We start from the raw sequence: 21,529 nt of genomic DNA on the forward strand, positions 1-21,529 counted from the left end.
TAAATTCTTAGAAATGCTGCAGAGCACAGTACAAAAAAAACATCTTGATTGGTCGCTCTCCACCAGTAGCCTGTACACACACTAATGTATCTATGATTTTTATTGATATACACTATCTCAATAAGCACTCTGGTACACTGTAAGGTGGCACTGTTTTTTAGTCAATCTCTGGATAGGCACTGCACAGCAATCCAGTGATAGGACACGAAGCAAGGCTACAACGTGGCTTGGGCACTATTCGAAAGGAAGCCGATCACTATCCGTGTACGTGGACATAGCTCACGTAGTGCATGCGTGCGCTCGACGCGGCGGACGGGAGCGGAATCTCGGCCGAAATTAAGAACATTTATAATTTATTTATATACAAATGATGTAAGAATGAGTCCCACTGTATTTAATAAGATAGGTTTTATATCGAAATGAACATGCATTATGAATAGCACATACCCACTATTTAATTACCACAAATTTAGAAGGTTCCTCCTTATGAGCCCTTTTAATATGTTTTTTGACACCTATAGGTAGAGAAAATTTCTTGTTGCAAATTTCACAATGGTACGGTTTTTCTCCACTATGTCTTGGATAATGAAATCTTAAGTCTCTTAATGTGTGAAATCTTTTTGGACATACATCGCAAGCATATCGTTTTTCACCGTTGTGAATTCTTTGCATATGAACGTGTAACGTACTATTTAGTCTAAATTGCTTATTGCACACTTTACAAGAATGTAGTTTGAGTCCGCTATGTATAAGCTTGTGGCCTTTCAAAAGATCTGAGCGTGCGAATCGCTTGTGACATATTTCACAGGAAAAGCGTTTTTCACCCGTGTGTGTAAGGATATGACGTTTTAAACTGGCTTCATACGTAAATCGATTGGGACAAAAGCTACAGCCAAATGGTTTCACTCCCATATGTGAATTCATATGATTATTAAAGCCATACGAGTCAACTTGCTTTCCACATATTTCGCAACAACTTTTTGTTTCACGTGAGTATTTTATGTGACACCTGAGGTGTGCCTCTAGGTCCCTTTTGTTTGTAAACCGTTTGTGGCATTTTTCACAAGGATAAGGCTGTATTCCCATGTGTTTAAAAATATGAAGTGACAAGCTATATTTGGTATTAAACCCGTTTTTGCAAAAATCACAAAAGTATCGAAAACGATGAAACTTTAAATGAGCGTCTAAAGTTTCTTTTTGTGCATACTGTTTAAGAAATATATTACTTTTAGAGGTGTACTCTTTTTCCCATTTATCAAATACAGATTGATATTCCTCGGGATGTGTCACATCAATGTGCAGCTTTAAATGGCGCTGTAAGTTATAAATTATTGAAAACTTTTTATTACATATTTTACAGCCATACGGCTGCTCACGAGTGTGTACACGCATATGAGTTATTAATGGACTTTTATTGCTGAATGACTTTTTACAGACATCGCAGATGAATTCTTTCCCCCAAATGTGATTTCTCTTATGCTTCATTAATAATTTCGAATTGTCGAATTCTTTTTTACAAATGTTGCATGAAAAAGACTTTTCCCTCTTGGGAAGATGTGCATTTAAATTCTTGAACTCTTTTTTATATACATTGCTGGAAATTAGTTCTTTCTCCACATCTGGATGTGTCCGTGTTAAATCGTTACCACTATTATTTATTGTATTATGTAAATCACAATTAACATGACCCTCCCCATAATTAACCGTATGAATTAGAATATGCGTCGTCAAATTATTTTTGTCTGTAAATTGTTCTTTACAAATGTCGCATTGGTAAGTTTGACCCTCGTTAAAAGTTTGACATGGCGAGTCGATACGTGCAGCGTTGTTAATCATATGCGTCGAGCTTTCGTGCTGCGGAGTATGTCGAGATCTCGAGTTTGGAGCGTTGTCGTCGCGGCGGCGGCCGCGGCTCACGGAGCGAGCTGTCGTGAGCTGCTGCCTGGCGCGGGCGGACACAGGCAGCCGCGGCCCCGCCTTTGCATCACCTGCGCTGTCCAATACCACTGGAAAGACAAACATGGAAGCCATTAAAAATAAAAGTAAAGTAAGGCAAAAACAAAGTTAAGCTAAGTTCGTATTAGAACAAATTAAATTATTTTCAGAAAATATTTTAATTTGTTTTTATTCCAAGTAGAAACACTAACTATATAAATTATAAACAGAAATAAATGTCATATATTCGGTATCACCTGAGATGATCCAGTTAGAAGGTGGAACCATACTGTTCTACCTTAAGGCTGGCCAGGGGGTGCCATAAGCATTCAGTAAGAAGTGCATATACTTGGAAAAATTCGACCTATGCCGCTGTGGCCCGGTGGCCGAATGGCACAGGCACCTTCCGTGATAGCAGAGGACGCTGGTTCGATTCCAGCCTGAGGCACTGCACTGGAAAAAAACATTATCGAAAGATTGCAAAAAACGCCTAAAAATAAAAGTACGGAGCTACATACGCGTTGCTACATCTTCGTCGCTGAACGCGTCACCCGCCATCTCCGTGTCTGACGCGACTGACGACTCTTCACCTGAAGCATAATATGAAAAATATCAAAGCTGTACAGTCGGTAACAACAACAGACCAAAAGTAACTCTGCTAACTCCTAAAAAATTTTCAAATAAAAACGTTTCATTCAATTTCGCGTTCCAAAGTAAGTCACACGCGATGGGTGGCCGTGGCCAACACTAATAAAAGGGCCACTTGCACCAAACAAATGGTTAAATAAATAAGTACGAAGTTAACCAACCCGAGGTTAACTCATTATATTTTAAGCCCAATTTTGTTTTGCACCATTAAAAATGAACTCGGTGTTAGTTAACCTGACAGTTTTTAATTGTAAACAGGCAACATTATTAAATTTCCATTCCGTTCTATAAAGCAGCCAAATAAGAAAGAACGAACGATGAATAGAAATGTATGGCTATCCCTCTTAACACACTTACATACCAACAGGGCATGTTAAATAAAAGCTTGTATGAATATGGGCGCCAAGTCTGATAATATGCTTCTGTTTTTAAACAGAAAAAAAAATGTAAGTAAGTTTACTTTTACCCGCTTATTCATAAACGTCTGCCAAGTTAATCAGCTGATGATCATTTTGTCCCTCTCTATGGCATAACGACAGATAGGGACAAACGACGATCATCAACTGATTAACTTAGCAGACGTTTATGAATAACATCATTAAAGTTTTGCTGGTCAGATCGTTCAGCAATATTACTAGATATTTTAAGATCTTAGTTTCAATCTGCCTTTTTTTTATCTTAATTTTTAAAGGGGTTTTGTCACACAGTGACTATGTCACCCCTGTAGTGAGATCAAGTAATAATGTAGTAGTGTAGCATTACTTACACCACTACATTATTTTTAGGTATAGGTTGCACATCATCCTGGCCTCGTCCGATAGAGGCGATGCCAGGACGACGTTGCAACTCCCTAAGTTGGTAGTTTTGATGAATGTCATGTCTAGGGCTTGCAATTCGAATATTCGAATATTCGAATTTGTCGAATATTCGACCTGTTTTGATATTCGAATATTCGGCCGCTCAGGTTTCGAATATTCGAATATTTTTTATTACTATAAAAAAATCTATGTCATCCGCTGTAGTTACAGTTTCTGTGTGTTTTACGGGTATTTACAGTGAATGAGGAACGGTAGGTACCCAAACACGAAGGAAATAATATTTTTACTGTATTTCTCTCGATAGACTTCGTGAATACAGTGAAACCTAACTCAATTTAAAAGAAATCGAAATCAAAAAGTATGTTATTTTTACGGTCCGTAAGTTTTAAGTTAAAGGGTCATTCTGTTTATTCAGTACAAGCGTACGATAAGCGAATTTTTGAAGTCTAAACCTTGCCACTTATCGCAATTCTCAAATTTAATCATACCAAACCTGCCCAACTTGGTAATCTAACCATGCACCTTTAGCTGACGAATAATCCACCAAGTACTCAACTAACTTTTTCCCTTAAATATTTCAATATTATATAATTAGCTGACCATTAGGAATAATAACTTGCCAAAACAAATAAAGTCAATAAAGATTCAAAATACCATGAAATTAAAGGCCTTTTTACAGGCCTCTGAGTGATTACAAGTTAATTTAAATCGGAAAATAATTACCTACTAAAAAAAATATCTTACATACCTAGGTGTTTGGATGGTTAAAGTTATATTATTTCACGCAACGACGACGCGACGCATTTATAACAAGTTTTATCTAGAAATATTAAATACGTCTAATTTTGGCGTTTTACTTGTTTTTATAAATGTGGGCATCTTGTAAATAGTAGGATGATAAAATCTAGTGAAATAAGTGGATTTCTGCCAAATATCCTTAGTTTTAGCAATATGTGAAAAAAGCTTTTGAATAAAACGATAATAAACCGATTTCTCGTTCCTTTTCTTATTTTTTATAATATTCGAATAATTATTCGAATATTCGAATACGTCGTCAGAAAAAGTCGAATATTCGAATATCTGAAAGTTTCGAATATTTGCAAGCCCTAGTCATGTCACTCCTCAGCGCCTCGTTGCGGACACATTCCATCAACACATGATGGACGTCTTCTATTTTATCACACTCAGAGCAGTTTGGTGTTGCAGCAAGTTTCATCAGGTGCTTGAATTTGTTTGATGGAATGTGCCCGGAACGAAGCCTAAGGAGTGATACTACCTGTTTCCTACTTAGTTTTTTGTCAAACCATGGGACCTGAGGGGGCTGACATTGAATTGTTCTGTACCAAATTCCTTTAGTAAGTGAGCGCTCATCAAAGTATTCCTTCCAAATTTGTCTGCAACTAACCCTAACTTTACCTAATACTTCGCTGTGCACTGGGAGACAACGCAACGAAATACCGTCGGTTATTGCAAGTTTTGCTGCTCGGTCAGCCTCCTCATTGCCCATGGTACCAACATGAGAAGCTATCCGGTGGCGAATGCACTAGTCCCAAAACGCACTATTAGTCAATACACTCTAATTTCGAAAGCCCCTCTTCTCATAAGAAACTAGGCCCAAAATACCATATTTCCAAAAAGGCTCATTCTCGATTTACACGAGAACCATTGAGAACTAGTCCCAAAATACACCTTTCCCAAAATACCCCAAATTGTGTTCACCTGTGCGTGGCGTAATACTTTATTCTCATAATGCGTAGGTCTCAAAACACTCTAGTTCCAAAATACCCTATTTTTTTGGAATGTCTCTTTATGACTGCTTTCAGCCGTAATCATTACCCGTTTGATGCCTAAAATATTTTTTTCAAAAATAGGATTTATTTAATTATTATTTTGAGCTATACAGGGTGTAATCGTTAAGTGTTGCTCGGCGATAGTTCCGTAAATATAGCAGATATCAGAAAATTTCAAATTGATATCGAAAGTGCATATAGTGAAAGTGAAGGGCAATATACACACGAGTGTTTTAATGCCTGTGTTGATAAAGCAGTGTATGGAACTATCATAATTAGGTGGGCGAGAAACTACCCTCATTTATGGCATTATTGGCATTATTTATCTTAATTTTCTGATATCTGCTATATTTACGGAACTATCGCCGAGCAACACTTAACGATTACACCCTGTATAGCTCAAAATAATAATTAAATAAATCCTATTTTTGAAAAAAATATTTTAGGCATCAAACGGGTAATGATTACGGCTGAAAGCAGTCACAAAGAGACATTCCAAAAAAATAGGGTATTTTGGAACTAGAGTGTTTTGAGACCTACGCATTATGAGAATAAAGTATTACGCCACGCACAGGTGAACACAATTTGGGGTATTTTGGGAAAGGTGTATTTTGGAACTAGTTCTCAATGGTTCTCGTGTAAATCGAGAATGAGCCTTTTTGGAAATATGGTATTTTGGGCCTAGTTTCTTATGAGAAGAGGGGCTTTCGAAATTAGAGTGTATTGACTAATAGTGCGTTTTGGGACTAGTGCATTCGCCACCGGATAGATGAGAAGGTATCCATTGTAAAATCACTTCCCTATTTAATGCACAAAGTTTGCTGATGGATTCAAGGATGGTATAGGCTATCGGATGCCCTCGACTACTCGAGGGTAACCGAGCCAAATGTGAAAGGGCACTCTTGGCGTCTGATAAAATTACACACTTTTTATGTTCTATGGACTCTACATATGACAACGCTTCGGCTATGGCAATAAGTTCACAATGCATAATAGATACATCAGCCTGTATGTTAAACTTACCCCGGAAATCCAGTTGAGGGTCAAAAATGCTGCTCCACATCTTGTTTCTCCTTGGACCCATCAGTAAACAACTTATAATATGAGCTATACTTATTTTCTAGGAGATCATTACCTAGTCTATATAAATCTATTTGGTTCACATGTTTTTTGGCAGTCTCTAAACCCTCCACAAAGACATAAATATTATTTGCTAGATCATAGCTACTTATCCAACTGTTCATTGAATACATAGGTAATTGTTCATGTGATTGTACTGGGAGATTACAGAATTGATTATAAGTTTCAATAAGTAGTGGTTTTTTCTTTGTTCTCCAATACCTATTTTCACAAGCCCTATTTAGTTCTTCTAACACATGTATTGTAGCATTAGGTTCCACACATTTAGATCTTAAATAAAATTTAGCAGCCAGGTATTTCCTCCTTACAAAGAGTGGCTGTATACATAGCTCACTTTCCATGGCATGGATTGGGGTACTTCTTATAAACCCGCCTATAACCCGCATAGCTTGGTTTTGAACTCTATCCAGTTTACATAGATGGCTTTTAACACTAATATCGTACAAAAAACAACCATAATCTAGTCTACTGCGAATGATAGAGATATATAGACGCCTAAGATGGGTAGGATGGACACCCCACTTAGCTCCAGCTAGAATTTTAAGTACATTTAAAAACTTCAATGTTTTATCACGAGTTTCATTTATGTGTCCACCCCATTTTAGGCTTTTATCCAACCACATACCAAGATATTTTACACTATCTACTTGTTGGACCTTATTGCTACCTATCTGCAAATTAACTCCATATTTGTTTACATTCCTAGGATGCGCTCTAACAAATACACAGACTTTTGTTTTTTTATGAGATACATTAAGACCCATTCCCTATACGGTGTTATTCAGAATATTTAAGGAATTCTGTATTGCATTAGCTGCATCCGTGAGGTGTTTGCGGCTGGCATAAAGTACAAAATCATCAGCATACTGTGATACGAATATATCCCCCAGCTGTTTACAAATATCTAGAGTCGCTATGTTAAATAGTAGAGGAGATAAAGGGTCCCCTTGTGCTAAGCCCAGCCCCGTGACTCGAATTAAGGACTCATGACCTCTTGATCCTCTTCCCCCCGGACCGCCGCAAGGCGTTGACGTGCCTAATTAGTCCGCGTTAATTATTTTCTTTAATTAAATACAATTTTTATCCCAAATAAATCGGCAAGTAAAATAGGAGTGCATAAGTAACAGCAAGTGACCGCGCCGCGCGTTGAGCCAAACTTCTGCTCCGCGTGTGCTTCTGTTACCCTGGTACGTTGTCGCTGCGTCGCCGATTGCTGCGTCGAGTGCTACGCTACAATCCTACGTCATAGATGTGCTACAACTGCTACGAAGCACTTGCTACGCCGTATCTGCTACGCCGGACTAAGCTGTGAGCTCCGATCTACTCCTGTTACCCTGGTACTTTGCACTGTTATTATACAGGAACAAACAGCGCTACGTCTCGATTAGTGACTCTCTAAACTCGTGCGTAAGCTTAACCTCTTGTACTTTTGTAGTGCCCTAGTACGCAGAAAAATGTCAGACAGTGAGAGTGGCCATGAGTTAAAAACTCCGACGAACTACGGCACAAAGCGTGGAAACAAGAGGCCAAGAGTCAGTCCAGGGACCGAATTGGATAGCTTTAAGGAGGAGATGAAGCAAATGATCAGGAGCCTACAAAATGAGGTCAAACTCATAAACCCGACCCTACAACAAATAAAAGAATCAAACTCTAAAATAGAAAATTCTATAGAGTTCCTGACGGCACAAAACGAGGAACTGAAAAAGCAAGTGCAGAAATTGGAAAAGGACCGGCAGCAGGACAGAGACTACATCAACCTTTTGGAGGACAAAATTGAGGACATGACACGGGACAGCCGTAAGAAAAATATAGAGATTAAAAACGTCCCTAAACAGGACAAGGAGACCCGAGAGGACCTGGTAGCCATGGTCACCAAATTGTCCGAATCTATTGGACAAAACACATCGCCTTCGGACATTTCGGACATATACAGGATCCGTAGTCGACAAAACGATAAGCAAAATATGCCCATTATAGTAGAAATGGTGTCAGCCATACACAAGACCGACATATTGCGGAAATGCAAAGAATATAATCAAGTAAACAGACAGAATAAACTAAGCACCAAGCAACTCGGACACACTTCACTGGAAACCCCGATCTACGTCTCGGAACACCTAACTGCCAAAGCGGCTCGCCTGCGTTTTCTGGCTCGTGACTTATCCCGCTCAAAGGACTATGAATTCTGTTGGACTACACTAGGGAAGGTATTTGTAAGGAAAAATAAGACCTCACCAATAATATTAATAACAAGTGAGTCGCAGATACAAAGACTTTTTCAGCAAACGTGACTAGCCAGGTTTATTTACTGTTATCGTAACTATAATGCACGATTTTTAGCTATGTATTACTGGATTATGATCTGCTCCCTGTTCAACCTAGATTTAAGAAACTTGGTTTATACTACATTATTTACACGCGTACACATAAAACACACGACTATACATTTGTCACAATATAATATAATAAATAACCTAATTTATTACTTACACTCTTACACTTACAATCAAACTCGAACCTTACTAAAAACACACTCGTTACATGTAAAACGAAAAATGCATTATTTACTTAGTAACAAATCCAAAATCAACTATAATGACTGCCTTATGGATCTATGCAGCCCACCAATTTATGGCGCAAATAAGATAGGTAATAACAACTATACACAATTAAGTAAATATACAAACCCGTACGCTACTCTATCTGACATATATATTGATTCTAATTATGGATGACACACTTACAACTATAAATCTAATAGACGATCTAAACATTGCGCAATCTATGAAATGCAACACTGAAAACATCTCACTATATACAAGTTTCCATCCTTCAGATCTCACTATAGTTTCCCAAAACATAAGTGTTTATTGCAACATGGACTCTCTCCTAGTAGTTTTAAATAATTTTAATTTTGAGGTCGATATTATTATTCTAAGTGAGTGCCGATTGCACCCTGACAAACTCGTTCCAGCAATAGAAAACTACACACATTTTTCATCTTCTAACCACCTAAACCAAAATGACGGGGTGGTTGCGTACGTTAGTAATAGCCGTAAATTTAAGACACGAGAAATTGTACTAACACATGCCTCATGTCTAGAAATTTCTACTCACGACACTATAATATTAGGCATATATAGATCTCCATCAAATAGTAAAGCTGACTGTTTCATATCCTCTCTAAGTTCTCACCTGGACACTATCAAATCAACTAAAAATATTGTCATAACCGGAGATATTAATATCAATATAGCAGAAAAAACCAATGAACAATCTTTTGAACAGGCTAACAGATTAAACTACCTAAATATGTTGGCAATGCACGGCCTGTTACCTGGCCATATACTACCCACACGGGAAGGTGCTTGTCTTGATCATTTTATGTTGAAGCTCGACAATAATCACTCGAACGCTAAAACTCTAGTTCTCGACACAACGATAACTGACCACGCGATGATACTGCTTAAAATAGGTAGCACTGAAATCCCCAAATGCTATAACAAAAAGAAAATTAAAGTAAATTTCGAGAATGCGCACAGTACTCTCCTAAAGGACAACCTAGCAGATTTATTCGGTTTAAATGATCCTAATACACTAACGGAAATGTTTATACAAAAAATTAGGCGATGCGTCTTGGAAAACACAATTGTCACTTTAATTCCAAGAAGTAATCGCATTATTAAGCCATGGATTACCCCAGGGATTCTAAGGTGCATCAGAAATAGAAATTATATGCAGAAAAGTGTCCAGAGGAATCCAGACAATATCGTACTGAAAATTACTTTTAAAAGATACCGCAATTACTGTAATACCATAACTAAAAAACTAAAAAGAAAGTACGAAAAGGAACAACTAGAAAAAGCTACTAACAACCCTAAGATGCTCTGGAAAGCGATAAATAAGATAACAAATCGCAAACCTGATAGAAATGAGACTAATGAGCTACTAGACGTCAGAGAATCACCTACGGAGTCAATAAACGCTGTCAACGAGTATTTTTCTGACATCGGTAAATCTCTTGCTGAACTTATTCCACTAGCGGTTAGTAATCCAATAAGTCATGTAGCACTCGATGATTCGACTTCAAATAACACTGTGGTGAACTCTTTTGCTCTATTAGAAACAGATTCCAGCGAGGTACTGTCAGTCTTATCCAACTTAAAATCAAGTAGTGCTCCTGGATGGGACGGCATCTCAACTCAATTTTTAAAGATGGCCAGTAATACCGTAGTCCCTATAATATCACATATAGCGAACCTGTGCTTTGAACAGGGGGTATTTCCTGACGCCCTTAAACAAGCGGTCATCACCCCTATTTACAAGGGAGGAAGCAAAAGTGACGTATCTAACTACAGACCAATATCGGTCCTACCCGCTATCTCGAAGGTTCTGGAAAAACTGATAAACAATAGATTAACCAATTACTTAAATAAATTTAATATCCTATCGAAAGCACAGTATGGCTTCAGAAAAGGTATTTCGACGGAGGACGCTGTTACGGCACTATCCACACTTATAATTAATAACGTAGATAAAAACAAAAAATGTTTATCGGTTTTTCTAGACCTGAAAAAGGCGTTTGACACCGTGTCGGTTCCCATTCTTATTAACATCTTGGAAAAGAAAGGCATAAGAGGCACCTCTCTATCACTCTTTAGTAGCTACCTCCAGAACCGGACACAGAAGGTCAAACTGGGTGATTACATGAGTGATGAACGCCCCATATCCTACGGAGTACCACAGGGTAGTGTCCTGGGCCCTACGCTGTTCCTAGTTTATATAAATGAACTATGCAACATGTGTATCGAGGCGGGAACTATTTTCACTTATGCAGATGACACAGCTGTGGTATTCTCAGGAGACACGTGGGAGGAGGTTCGCCTCTCTGCAGAACTTGGCCTCACAAAAATTGCTAACTGGCTGCAGAGGCACCTGCTTACCCTCAACACCAACAAAACGAACTTTATTTGCTTCTCCAACTGTAACCGCTCACAACCAGGAAAAGAATTCTCAATTAGGATACATAACTGCTGCAACCCACAAGCCATCTGCTCCTGCCCATCTATTTGCAAAGTGGAATACACGAAATACCTTGGAGTTACAATTGACCAGCGTCTCACGTGGCATCTTCATGCTGAGAACATAATGAACAGGATCCGCAAACTGACCTGGACTTTCAAAAATCTTAGGCAAGTAGCAACAAAAACTCTACTAAATCAAGTTTACGTATCGCTGGCTCAATCTGTCATCACATACTGTATCTCGGTATGGGGTGGTGCAACAAAGACTAAGTTTCTTGAGCTTGAGAGAGCTCAAAGAGCATTGCTAAAAGTCATGCACCAAAAGCCGTTCAGATTCCCTACAAACGAACTCTATTCACTCTGTAATCTATTATCTGTAAGAAAATTGTATATTCTAAATCTTATTCTAAAAACACACAAGCGAACCACATACAAAACAAACAATACATGCACACGTAGGAAAAAGACTAATGTAATTAAAACCCATACAGTGAAAACTGCATTTGCCAGAAGACAGCAACAGGCACAATCTTGCAAACTATATAATCAAATAAACAAATACATTGACATACATTCCTGCACCACATACGAGTGTAAGAGTAGGTTAACAAAATGGCTAAAAACTAAAAGTTACAACGACATAGAAAACTTAATCAAAATAAGTAATATATAAGTATAGAGAATATTAGTATAGACTGAAACAAAACACACACACACACACACACACACACACACACACACACACACCTCTTTTATATTAAGTACCCTATACCACATTAAACCACACTAAGGTCTAGTTAATACTTATATTAATATAATATAAGGTCTAGTTAATACTTATATTAATGCTAGAATTTGTAATTTTTTCATAGTTTATTATTATTATTACATATTACATATTATTCCTAAGATACTTATTGTAAACTAACCGCGTGGAAGAGCGGTGTTCTCTTAGCACAAGTGTATGCTCACTTAAAAAGAGGCACCAGTGCAGATACTGTAATTTGTTTTTTAAGCTACTGAATAAAATATTTTTCATTTTCATTTTTCATTTTCATGACCTGACAAGTCAATAACCAGTTGTCTAATCTGCCTTTGCAAATATAATCTAGCCCTGTCTATCTATCTTCGTTAGCTTTCTCTTAACCCGTGGAGCGCCCTACCAAGACACGTGTGATTGTAACTCCATACTATTCTTGGTTCTGGGCGCTCCACGGGTTAAAGGGGCAAGTGTCAGGATGAAAATAGGTGTACTTACTGATTAATATAAAGTCATCATCTGCCATCAACTTTGCGTCTTCCTGGACCATCTTAGACTTGGCCTCAGGTACTTCATCTGAAGCAACAAAATTGTAATTATAAAAAAATACAATGAATTATTGACCAGCATGTTGGAATTGTAACCTCTGGGAACACACACCATCGAACTATGCAGGTTAGGTTAGGTGTACTTGTTTGAGGAAGTAAGACATACCCATGGCTTGTAGCATTCTGTCCAGACGTTTGTGCAGCTCGGCCTGGCTGCGCTGCACTTGTATCTTGAAGTCGCTCGCGTCCCGCAGCCGCCCCACGCACCCCTCGCAGATCCCGCACTCATCATCTATGTCCAGTGATAGCTGGGAGAAAAAGGTAAGAGTTGGAAATATTTGTATCTTCAAAGTTCAAACCTTCAAGAGGGTTATACTTACACTTAAATCGAAGCATTTTGCCAGTATGTCTGCGTATATTTCTGTTTTACCGAGATATCTATAGGGCTTCATTAAATCCTTGTCTGGGGGGCGCCTTAAGCAGCAGCGGCACAAATACAGCACTTCAATTACGTCGACTTCAACCATTATGAAAAAGAAACACGTCTCAGACGTAACATAACATTTTTTATAGAGAAATAAGCTATTGGTTTTTAACACGTTTGCTTTAATCACGTAGGTGTAACCAAAACATTATTGTTTATACATTTTGACGAAAATAACGGGAAAAAATATGATATTTATGACTGTCATTGTTTTTTTTTGCCACAGACCAAGCACACGTACTTATTGCGTTTGTCGATTCCGGTTTTACTGCCAAGACTTGGCCACGACAGATGCGTCGCCAAGTCAGGGTTAAAAATATAAAGTGTCATTCAATAGAAATTGCGAACTATGTAAACAAAAGTTACTAGTAATTTGACATTTAGTGTCAATTTTAGTATGGCGGTTTGTTTACATAGTTAGCAAGTTCTATTGAATGACATTTTACATATTCTACGAATAATATTTTTTTATTAAGTTCCATTGACGCTACGTCACCATTTACGAGAAACTTGAGAATGAAAACCAAATAAAAACCGACAATTCTGTAAATGTTGGAACAACCCTAAAAAATACTGCTATACTTGGTCAACCAGATCTTGACAGTAGAAAAAGGCGGCAAATTTGAAAAGTGTAGGCGCGAAGGGATATCGTCCCATAGAAAATTTGTATTTCGCGCCTTTTTTACTGACAAGATTTGGTTGACCAGCTATATAATTATTTTAACTAATAGCTCACCAGATGACGCCACTCACATGCAGGTGACGTCTAGTATCAAAGTATGGCGCGAAACCAAAATTATAGATGATCAAACCAATTTGTCAATAAATAGGAACAAAAAAAAACTATACTCATCCTTTTCTTTTGGGTGCTAGTACTAGTGTAAAGATACTATGACTCTCTCTCTGTCTATGTTTGAAATAAGACAGTCCTTTGACACACTATAGAATAGAGTCAGTCCATGAAAAGTCTGCAGCGGATTTGATAGCCCACGCAGTGCACGTGTTATTTTAAACGTCAAAATTCTATGAAATTATGACGCATAAATGACACTTGCACTGCGTAGGCTAACAAATCCGCTGCAGACTTTTCTTGGTCCGACTCTATCACAACTTTAGGAACAAATCAAATTATTTTCACTTGTTATTTTAATCAATCTTCTAAGCATAGAGAAATATAAATTATAAGTAAGGGAATAATGGTAACTCCATACATCAGTTTTCTTACCAAAACGAGAGTTATTTCGTAGTCGACATCTATAAGTTAACGTAAAAAAAAGATACGGCAGTTGATGCCGCAAAAACCTATATTTAAACGGAAGCAACATTTATAGGGTAGGGTAGGGCCTAGGCTTCCCGTTGACCTAGAACTATGAAATTTGGCAAGTAATATCGTCTTACACTACAAGTATAGGAAAATTCACAACTTAAAATCATCTATAAATTTGTAAAAAAAAGTTTAATTTGTACGGAACCCTCGGTGGGCGAGTCCGACTCGCACTTGGCTGGTTTTTTTATATTGTATGTAAATATTATAGACCATAAATACCATAACTCATAAAATTGTTACAAACCAAAACCCAAATTCAACCTTAACTCACACTACATACCTTCACATCTCACATCCATACTTTCCATTCTTTATTAGATATAGCAGCGGTCAGGCAGACGAAGCTATAGTTAGTCGTATTACAACTTTTTTCCTAAAACACGTTGTTTGAAAATCCGAGTTTTAAAATATATTTACAACACAAATCCAAATCAAGTTTCATGTAATAACTATGTAACCAATAATATTATAATAAAATACATTACATGCGGCGTCCGCATACAGCGGAAATGAAAGTCTAGTGGTATAAAATACATCAATTATTAATCTATTATATATTATTTACAATATGTGTGCAATATTATATTACTACAAAAAAAAAAACAACATTTATTTACAACAGGTCTTCATAAAACCCATATTTCATTTTAAACATAAAATAAAATTAAAATCACAATTAAGACTTAAAATACCCTTGATCTTATTTTGACTGGCTAATGCTTGTGAGAGCGAGAGGTCCAAGTAGATCTTGAATTTAACGGCCTTATGTATGAGAGCACTCTGTCTGTAGCTGTACATACATATTAGCTGTCTTTTTTTTTACTTAATTCTACTTTTTTCTATCCCCTGCTGACCTGAATACGTCCAGAAAGAAAACTGTACGTAAAGTGCATTAATGAAGAATAATTTGTATATCATCTGCACCTTGATCAAAATCCACTGAAGTAATTTTATTTTGTTTTTTTCTAAAAGATTTAGTTAAGTCGTTCTTCTTCGTATGAGATCGCCTGTGCTGTCGTAAACCTTCCTTAGTCGAATAAAATTTGGTACAAAGCTCGCACGAATACGAAATTCCCTCTACATGTGTTTCTAAATGTGTCTTCAAATTATCTTGCCGCGCAAACTGCTTCCCGCATACTTCGCAACAGTGTGATTTCTCACCAGTGTGTATGGGTATATGGGCCTTAAGGTTGTGTTTGAATCGGAACCGCTTATTACACAATTCACAAGCGTATGGCCGCTCTTCAGTATGTCTTTTTTTATGCTGCCTCAAACTGCCTAAAGTCGTTAGCTTCGCCGGACAGAACTCGCAAGGGTACGGTTCCCGTTCTGTATGCGTTTTCAAATGACTGATATAACTCCCTCTAATAGTAAAAACTTTCCGACACACCTCGCAGCAATAACTCTCAATATCCCCCATAGTATGTATTTTTCTATGATACAGTAAACTCTTGTAATCCCAAAACTTTAACGAACAATATTTACAACTATAATGCATCTGTCCTGTATGTCTGCCCATATGCGAGATCAGAATATACTTGCTTCTGAATTTAGCTTTACATATATCGCAATTGTAGGGCATCTCACCTCGGTGTAAGAGTTTATGCCTGGTCAAATAAGACGCATCTCTGAACAGCTTGTTACATTCCTCACACTGGAATCGCTTTTCATTGTGCGTCACTTTTACATGTCTATATAAGCCGCGTCTGTGTGCGAATCGCTTGTTGCATATGTTGCAGTCGTATGGTTTTATGCCTTCGTGAGAATCTTTCCTGTGTATGTCTAAGTGGCATTTGAATTTGAATTGCTGGTTACATTCTTCGCATTTGTAACGATCTTCCTTGTGTCGACGTTTGTGGTTGGCCAAGGCAGTTTTCAGTTTAAACCGTTTCCCGCAAATGTCGCATGTGTTGGAATGTTTAGATTGGTCGTGTCGCTTTTTCGTGTTATTTTCAGCGTGTTCAAGCTTCGGGGAGCTTATAGAAGGGCCAGCGAAGGGTATGATCGGGGCGAATTCGAACAGTGGCTCCGGCTTCCAAACATCTGACACTCTGTGCCCCAAGTCTGGAACAAATAAATGAAACTTACTGCTAAAATACATTCGAAGAATTATAAGCAGATATGGCAGATTTGCTCTGCTTATATAAATTAGCGGATTCCACCAAAATGGAATTTATTGAAATTGATACTCATTGTTAATATAATAGCTAAGGACTAAAATATTCTATCCGCATATTTAGTGTTCCTTTGTCTATGTAATTACATGTATTCTCTTTAGATAACCTTAAGTAAGCATAACTGGCTGTGTGGCCTGAATGTCGACTTGTAATAAGTTCTGCCAGCCTATTATGGATAGCTTTATCCATCTTTATCCACGTGATAAAATAACTGTCACTGTTTAACACCGTGGGAAAGAAAGTGACGGACACCGTTTTATCACGCTGTCACGTAGACAAGAACGACCATCATATCCGTACTGCTTTTAATTATAATCATCATCATCATCATATCAGCCCTTTATCGCCCACTGCTGAGCATATCTTCTAACTATCTTCTAATTAATTTATTTATTTTTAATTATAATATTGCATACAATGTTACGCCATACACTTAAATAAAGCAAAGCAGATTATAGGTTTTATTATACAAGAATGATTGTCCGTGGATACATACTTAACACAAACTCCTTGAAGACATCATCTTCATTGTGCGGCAGAGGATCCTCCGTGCTCTCAAGCTTTACTTCTGCATCTGAAATGATAGTTTAAATTTACAAATGAACCGTTCGATGAACAATTACATATCCAGCTTCTATCTGTGAGTTCCTGTATAACATTCTTTACATAGCTGAAGTATGGTGACAGCTGTCACTGTTACCATTCAATTTATAACCCTAAAATGCAATCTTGTTGAATTGTACCATAGAGAAATATAGTAAGACAAGAGTGCTCACTCCATACATCAGTTTTGGTACCAAAAAGACTATTAATTTCAGTGTCTACATCTAGCATCGAGTAGCGGAAGTATCAGTACTGTTACTTGACAATAGATGTAGCACCGCCCGGAAAGTGTTATGCTCATTGTGCAATTCCATGTACGTGTAGTTCCGCTATTCGATGCTATCGCTATACTGAAATTAATAGTCTTTTTGGTACCAAAACTGATGTATGGAGTGAGCAATGTATTTTTTCTCTATGATTGTACTGAGATGGGAATTGTCACTGTACCCAAGCTACGCGAGAAATACACTATAACTGGGTTGAATCTATTTTCATCTCACGGCGGACATGTCACCGTAGAGTCTGTGCGGAAAGATAAGAGTCGTGGAATGTATGGGGCCCAATACAATCCACGACTTTTCTCTTTCCCGTCTCCACGCAGGTACGTCGCCACCTAGATAGAATTAGTGTTGATTTTTTGTTCAAGCATTTCGTTTCTTTATATTTTTATTTGATTTGTAGTTTCGCAGTGCCTTGTTAGTAATTTGAATATTAAAATAAATAAATAATTTGGCAGCTGACGACTGCAAAACAAAGAAAAATAGCCGCTGACAGGGTAATGGTGCACATTGTTTGTTATATATAATATATATACTATGTTATAGTATATAATAAATAAATAAAATAAGGGGGAGGGAGGGTCCGATCACTGCTCACCGCACATCGCATGCTACACCCTCGCTCGTCAGTTATGAGATTGTACATCCCACGGAAATGTGGAGGCCGAGGCTTCCTAAACGCCAAGGATCTCCACAACCGCGAGGTGTACAATCTCAGGAATTATTTCCTTAACAACGAGTGTGGGATGCATCGTGATGTGGTGGCAGTAGACAGGAACCTCACGCCGCTCTCCTTGGCAAACGAGAACTGGCGCAAACCTGTGGTACTAAGTACTGCGGATCGCAAGGCGGCATGGGAGAGTAAGGTGCTACACGGGCGGTTCTACAAGGCCCTCACGGGACCCGATGTGGACCTGCTCGCGTCGGTGAACTGGTTACGATTCGGGGACCTCTTCGGAGAAACCGAGGGTTTTGCCTGTGCAATTGCGGACGAAGTAATGATGACGAACAACTATCGGAAATATATCCTGAAGGACGGTACGGTCGACATTTGTCGGGCATTCCGCCGTCCCGGAGAGTCACTCAGGCATATCATTTGAGGGTTGCTCTCATCTTGCTAACGGCGAGTACTTGCACAGACATAATCTCGTAGCCAGGATTATTCACCAGCAGCTTGCTCTTCTATACGGCCTTGTGGACCGCGAAGTACCGTACTACAAGTATTCACCTGCGCCAGTTCTCGAGAATGGTCGTGCCACGCTCTATTGGGATCGATCTATCATCACTGACAGGACTATTGTAGCCAATAAGCCTGACATTGTGATAATAGATCGAGCGCAACGCCGGGCCGTGCTCGTTGACATCACCATCCCCCATGATGAGAATCTCGTGAAAGCCGAGAAGGACAAGTCCAGTAAGTACCACTTGGCTCACGAGATAACCGCCATGTGGGATGTTGATTCGACGATCATTGTCCCGATAGTTGTATCAGCGAACGGTCTAATAGCGAAGAGTCTCGACCAACATCTCGAGAGACTCTCGCTAGGTGGTTGGATCAAGGGTCAGATGCAGAAGGCGGTGATCTTGGACACGGCGCGGATAGTCCGCCGGTTCCTCTCTCTGCAGCCCTGACCACCGGCAGCTTGGGCCTTGCCCCGCTGCTGGCGGCGCCCTAGGTTAGGTTTTTTATAACATGTTTATAAGTATTTTGTATTGTTTTTGTAAATGTTTTTGTATTGTATTTTTATATCCATATTATAAAATACCTAACTTAGAGAAGATAAATAAATAAAGAGAAAAATAAAATAAAAAAGCCTATTTCCAAATTTTCCATTTTTACATTAGAAGTTTCTGCATATTGGTTAGTAAGTTTCTTATAGCTAGTAGTTAATGTTAAGTTTATGTATGTATTTACTATTTATTTATTTAATTTGGACCCCTCAGAGTGTAGGCCTCCTCCAACTCTCTCAATTTTTGCCTGTCTTCCGCTTCGTTTAGCCAGTCTTTCCCTGCAGTATCTTTTATATCATCTAGCCATTGTTTATTTCAGCGGTCGGCAACCTTTTAGCAGCCAAGGGCCACATGGTAGTTAACGAAGTTGACGCGGGCCGTACTTTGATAATATTTATGACTTTATCGGACATTGTCGTTTGTCAATATTACATACAAAATAGCCAGGGAGGCTCACGGGCTGCAAGTGACAGGTTCACAGGCCGCATGCGGCCCGCAGGCCTCAGGTTGCCGACCGCTGGTTTATATCATTGTCTCATAGTGCCAATTCATTTCATAGTAAGCTATGACCATTTACCTAAACAGCTAAATGCACTGTACTTACTATTACTAATTTTCAATAAAATAAATACTAACGAATGAGTGCCTCGTTGTCCACAACAATGTCGTCTGACATTTCTGACTTTACCAAGGGTTCTTCATCTGCAACAAAATCATTGCATTGATTAATTATACCAATAAATTGTACATAAAAACATAAATAATATGCAGGGTGAAACTTTTTAATGTCACTGGGAAGGAAAGTACTCTGAATGATGGAGATATCAAATTTCACTCAAAAGAAACATTCCATTGTACTTGAAAAGAAGCAAATCTGTATTTGAATATTTTAAAAAAGCATCAAAATCATGTCAATGAGCCATCTAGATATTACCTTTCACAGGCATAGCTCCACGCAGCCACACATTCAGCTCGACCTGGCATCGCTGCACTTGCAGCTTGAAGTCACTGGCGTCGCGCAGCCGCCCCACACACACCTCACATATCCCACAGACACCATCACTTGATGTTGATATAAACTGCAAGTTGCAAGAAACTTATGAATAAATTAAGGAACAGACATTTGTTCCTTAATTTATTCATAAGTTTCTACTTTGGTACGCTCTCTAAACTCAGTCCATATTTATAAAAATTTATAGTCAACTAATATTCAATTTATATTTGTACATCAAAACTTTTATGACTTCAAGAAAATTCTAAAAGTATTACAAAACCTGCAAACCTTCAGCAACAAACACTTAAATAGTCATCATAGATTTCTTAGTTTGATATTTTTTTTATAACATGTGATCTATACTGGGTCAACCAAATCTTGTCAGTGAATAGGAACAAAAAAACTATACTCATCCTTTTCTTTTGGGTACTAGTACTAGTGTTAGACAAAGATAGTATGATTCTCTCTGTCTATGTTTGAAATCAAACAGACCTTTGACACACTATAGTAGACATATAACTATTATATGGATAAAAACATTGTATACATGTAACAAACTAAGACTCGCAGCTAATTAGTAATGCGTCAACTATTTAGTAATGCTACTTAGTTACACTTAATAAGGTTGGAAAAAACATGTCCAAACGATTTGAACGGTGAATTTAGATAATTCCAACTAAAAATCCCATATATAAGACGAAAGAACACATGTTTACATGAATCTCGAAGCATTTCTTAAGCATGTCCGCGTATATCTCGGTTTTGCCCGAATGGGAATACGGCATCTTCAAGTCTTTGTCCGGAGGCCGCAGTAAACAGCAGCGACACGATTTTTTTAAATCCATTTTTGCCTTTTCTATTGTTTCACTGCGATTAAAATACTACTAAAAATATGCGACAGCAGTGGCACAGCCACCATTGTTGACGTTTATTTATTTTTTTAATATCGACAAATTCCGAAATTCGCTAGAGACGTACTTCATTATGTCGCCAAGTTATAGCCAAGTTTTAACAAAGTGTACAGCATCTTTTTCAATTGTCTTTAATCGTTTTCTTCTTTATCATAAATCATAAAAATCGACGCAATGCATGCAACAATGCCATCTGCATCATTATCCGATTATATTTATATTGAGAAAATGCATAAATAGTTATGTGGCAAAAAAATAAGAAGTACTCACCATGGACCTATAATATTCTAGGTCCATGGTACTCACAATTAAAAAATATATCTAAATGTCAATGTCATTTTACTGTCATTGAACTTGGAGG

General features: G+C 38.0%; 2 protein-coding genes across 3 annotated transcripts; both read right to left on the minus strand.

Moving 5' to 3' along the window:
- Nucleotides 1-215: 215 nt before the first annotated feature.
- On the minus strand, nt 216-12,833 carry LOC134659414 (zinc finger protein 287-like). Its single transcript, XM_063515056.1, has 5 exons — nt 12,830-12,833; nt 12,614-12,691; nt 2,454-2,525; nt 1,227-2,006; nt 216-325 (listed from the first exon to the last, which is right to left on the minus strand). Exons 1-5 carry the CDS (start codon nt 12,831-12,833, stop codon nt 216-218), a joined length of 1,044 nt encoding a protein of 347 aa, XP_063371126.1.
- A 2,453-nt stretch (nt 12,834-15,286) lies between these two features.
- LOC134659822 (zinc finger protein 43-like) lies at nt 15,287-21,169 on the minus strand. 2 transcript variants are annotated; one of them, XM_063515528.1, is made up of 5 exons: nt 20,974-21,169; nt 20,198-20,342; nt 19,900-19,965; nt 17,148-17,225; nt 15,287-16,538 (listed from the first exon to the last, which is right to left on the minus strand). In XM_063515528.1, the coding sequence occupies exons 1-5, from the start codon at nt 21,100-21,102 to the stop codon at nt 15,367-15,369; spliced, it is 1,590 nt and encodes a 529-aa protein (XP_063371598.1). In that variant the 5' UTR covers nt 21,103-21,169; the 3' UTR covers nt 15,287-15,366. The 2 variants fall into 2 exon arrangements, with proteins under 2 accessions (XP_063371598.1, XP_063371599.1); XM_063515529.1 differs by lacking the exon at nt 20,198-20,342 and having other exon boundaries at nt 20,974-21,131.
- Nucleotides 21,170-21,529: the final 360 nt, after the last annotated feature.

The sequence above is a fragment of the Cydia amplana genome, chromosome 25, assembly GCF_948474715.1.
Source record: "Cydia amplana chromosome 25, ilCydAmpl1.1, whole genome shotgun sequence".
NCBI lineage: Eukaryota > Metazoa > Arthropoda > Insecta > Lepidoptera > Tortricidae > Cydia > Cydia amplana.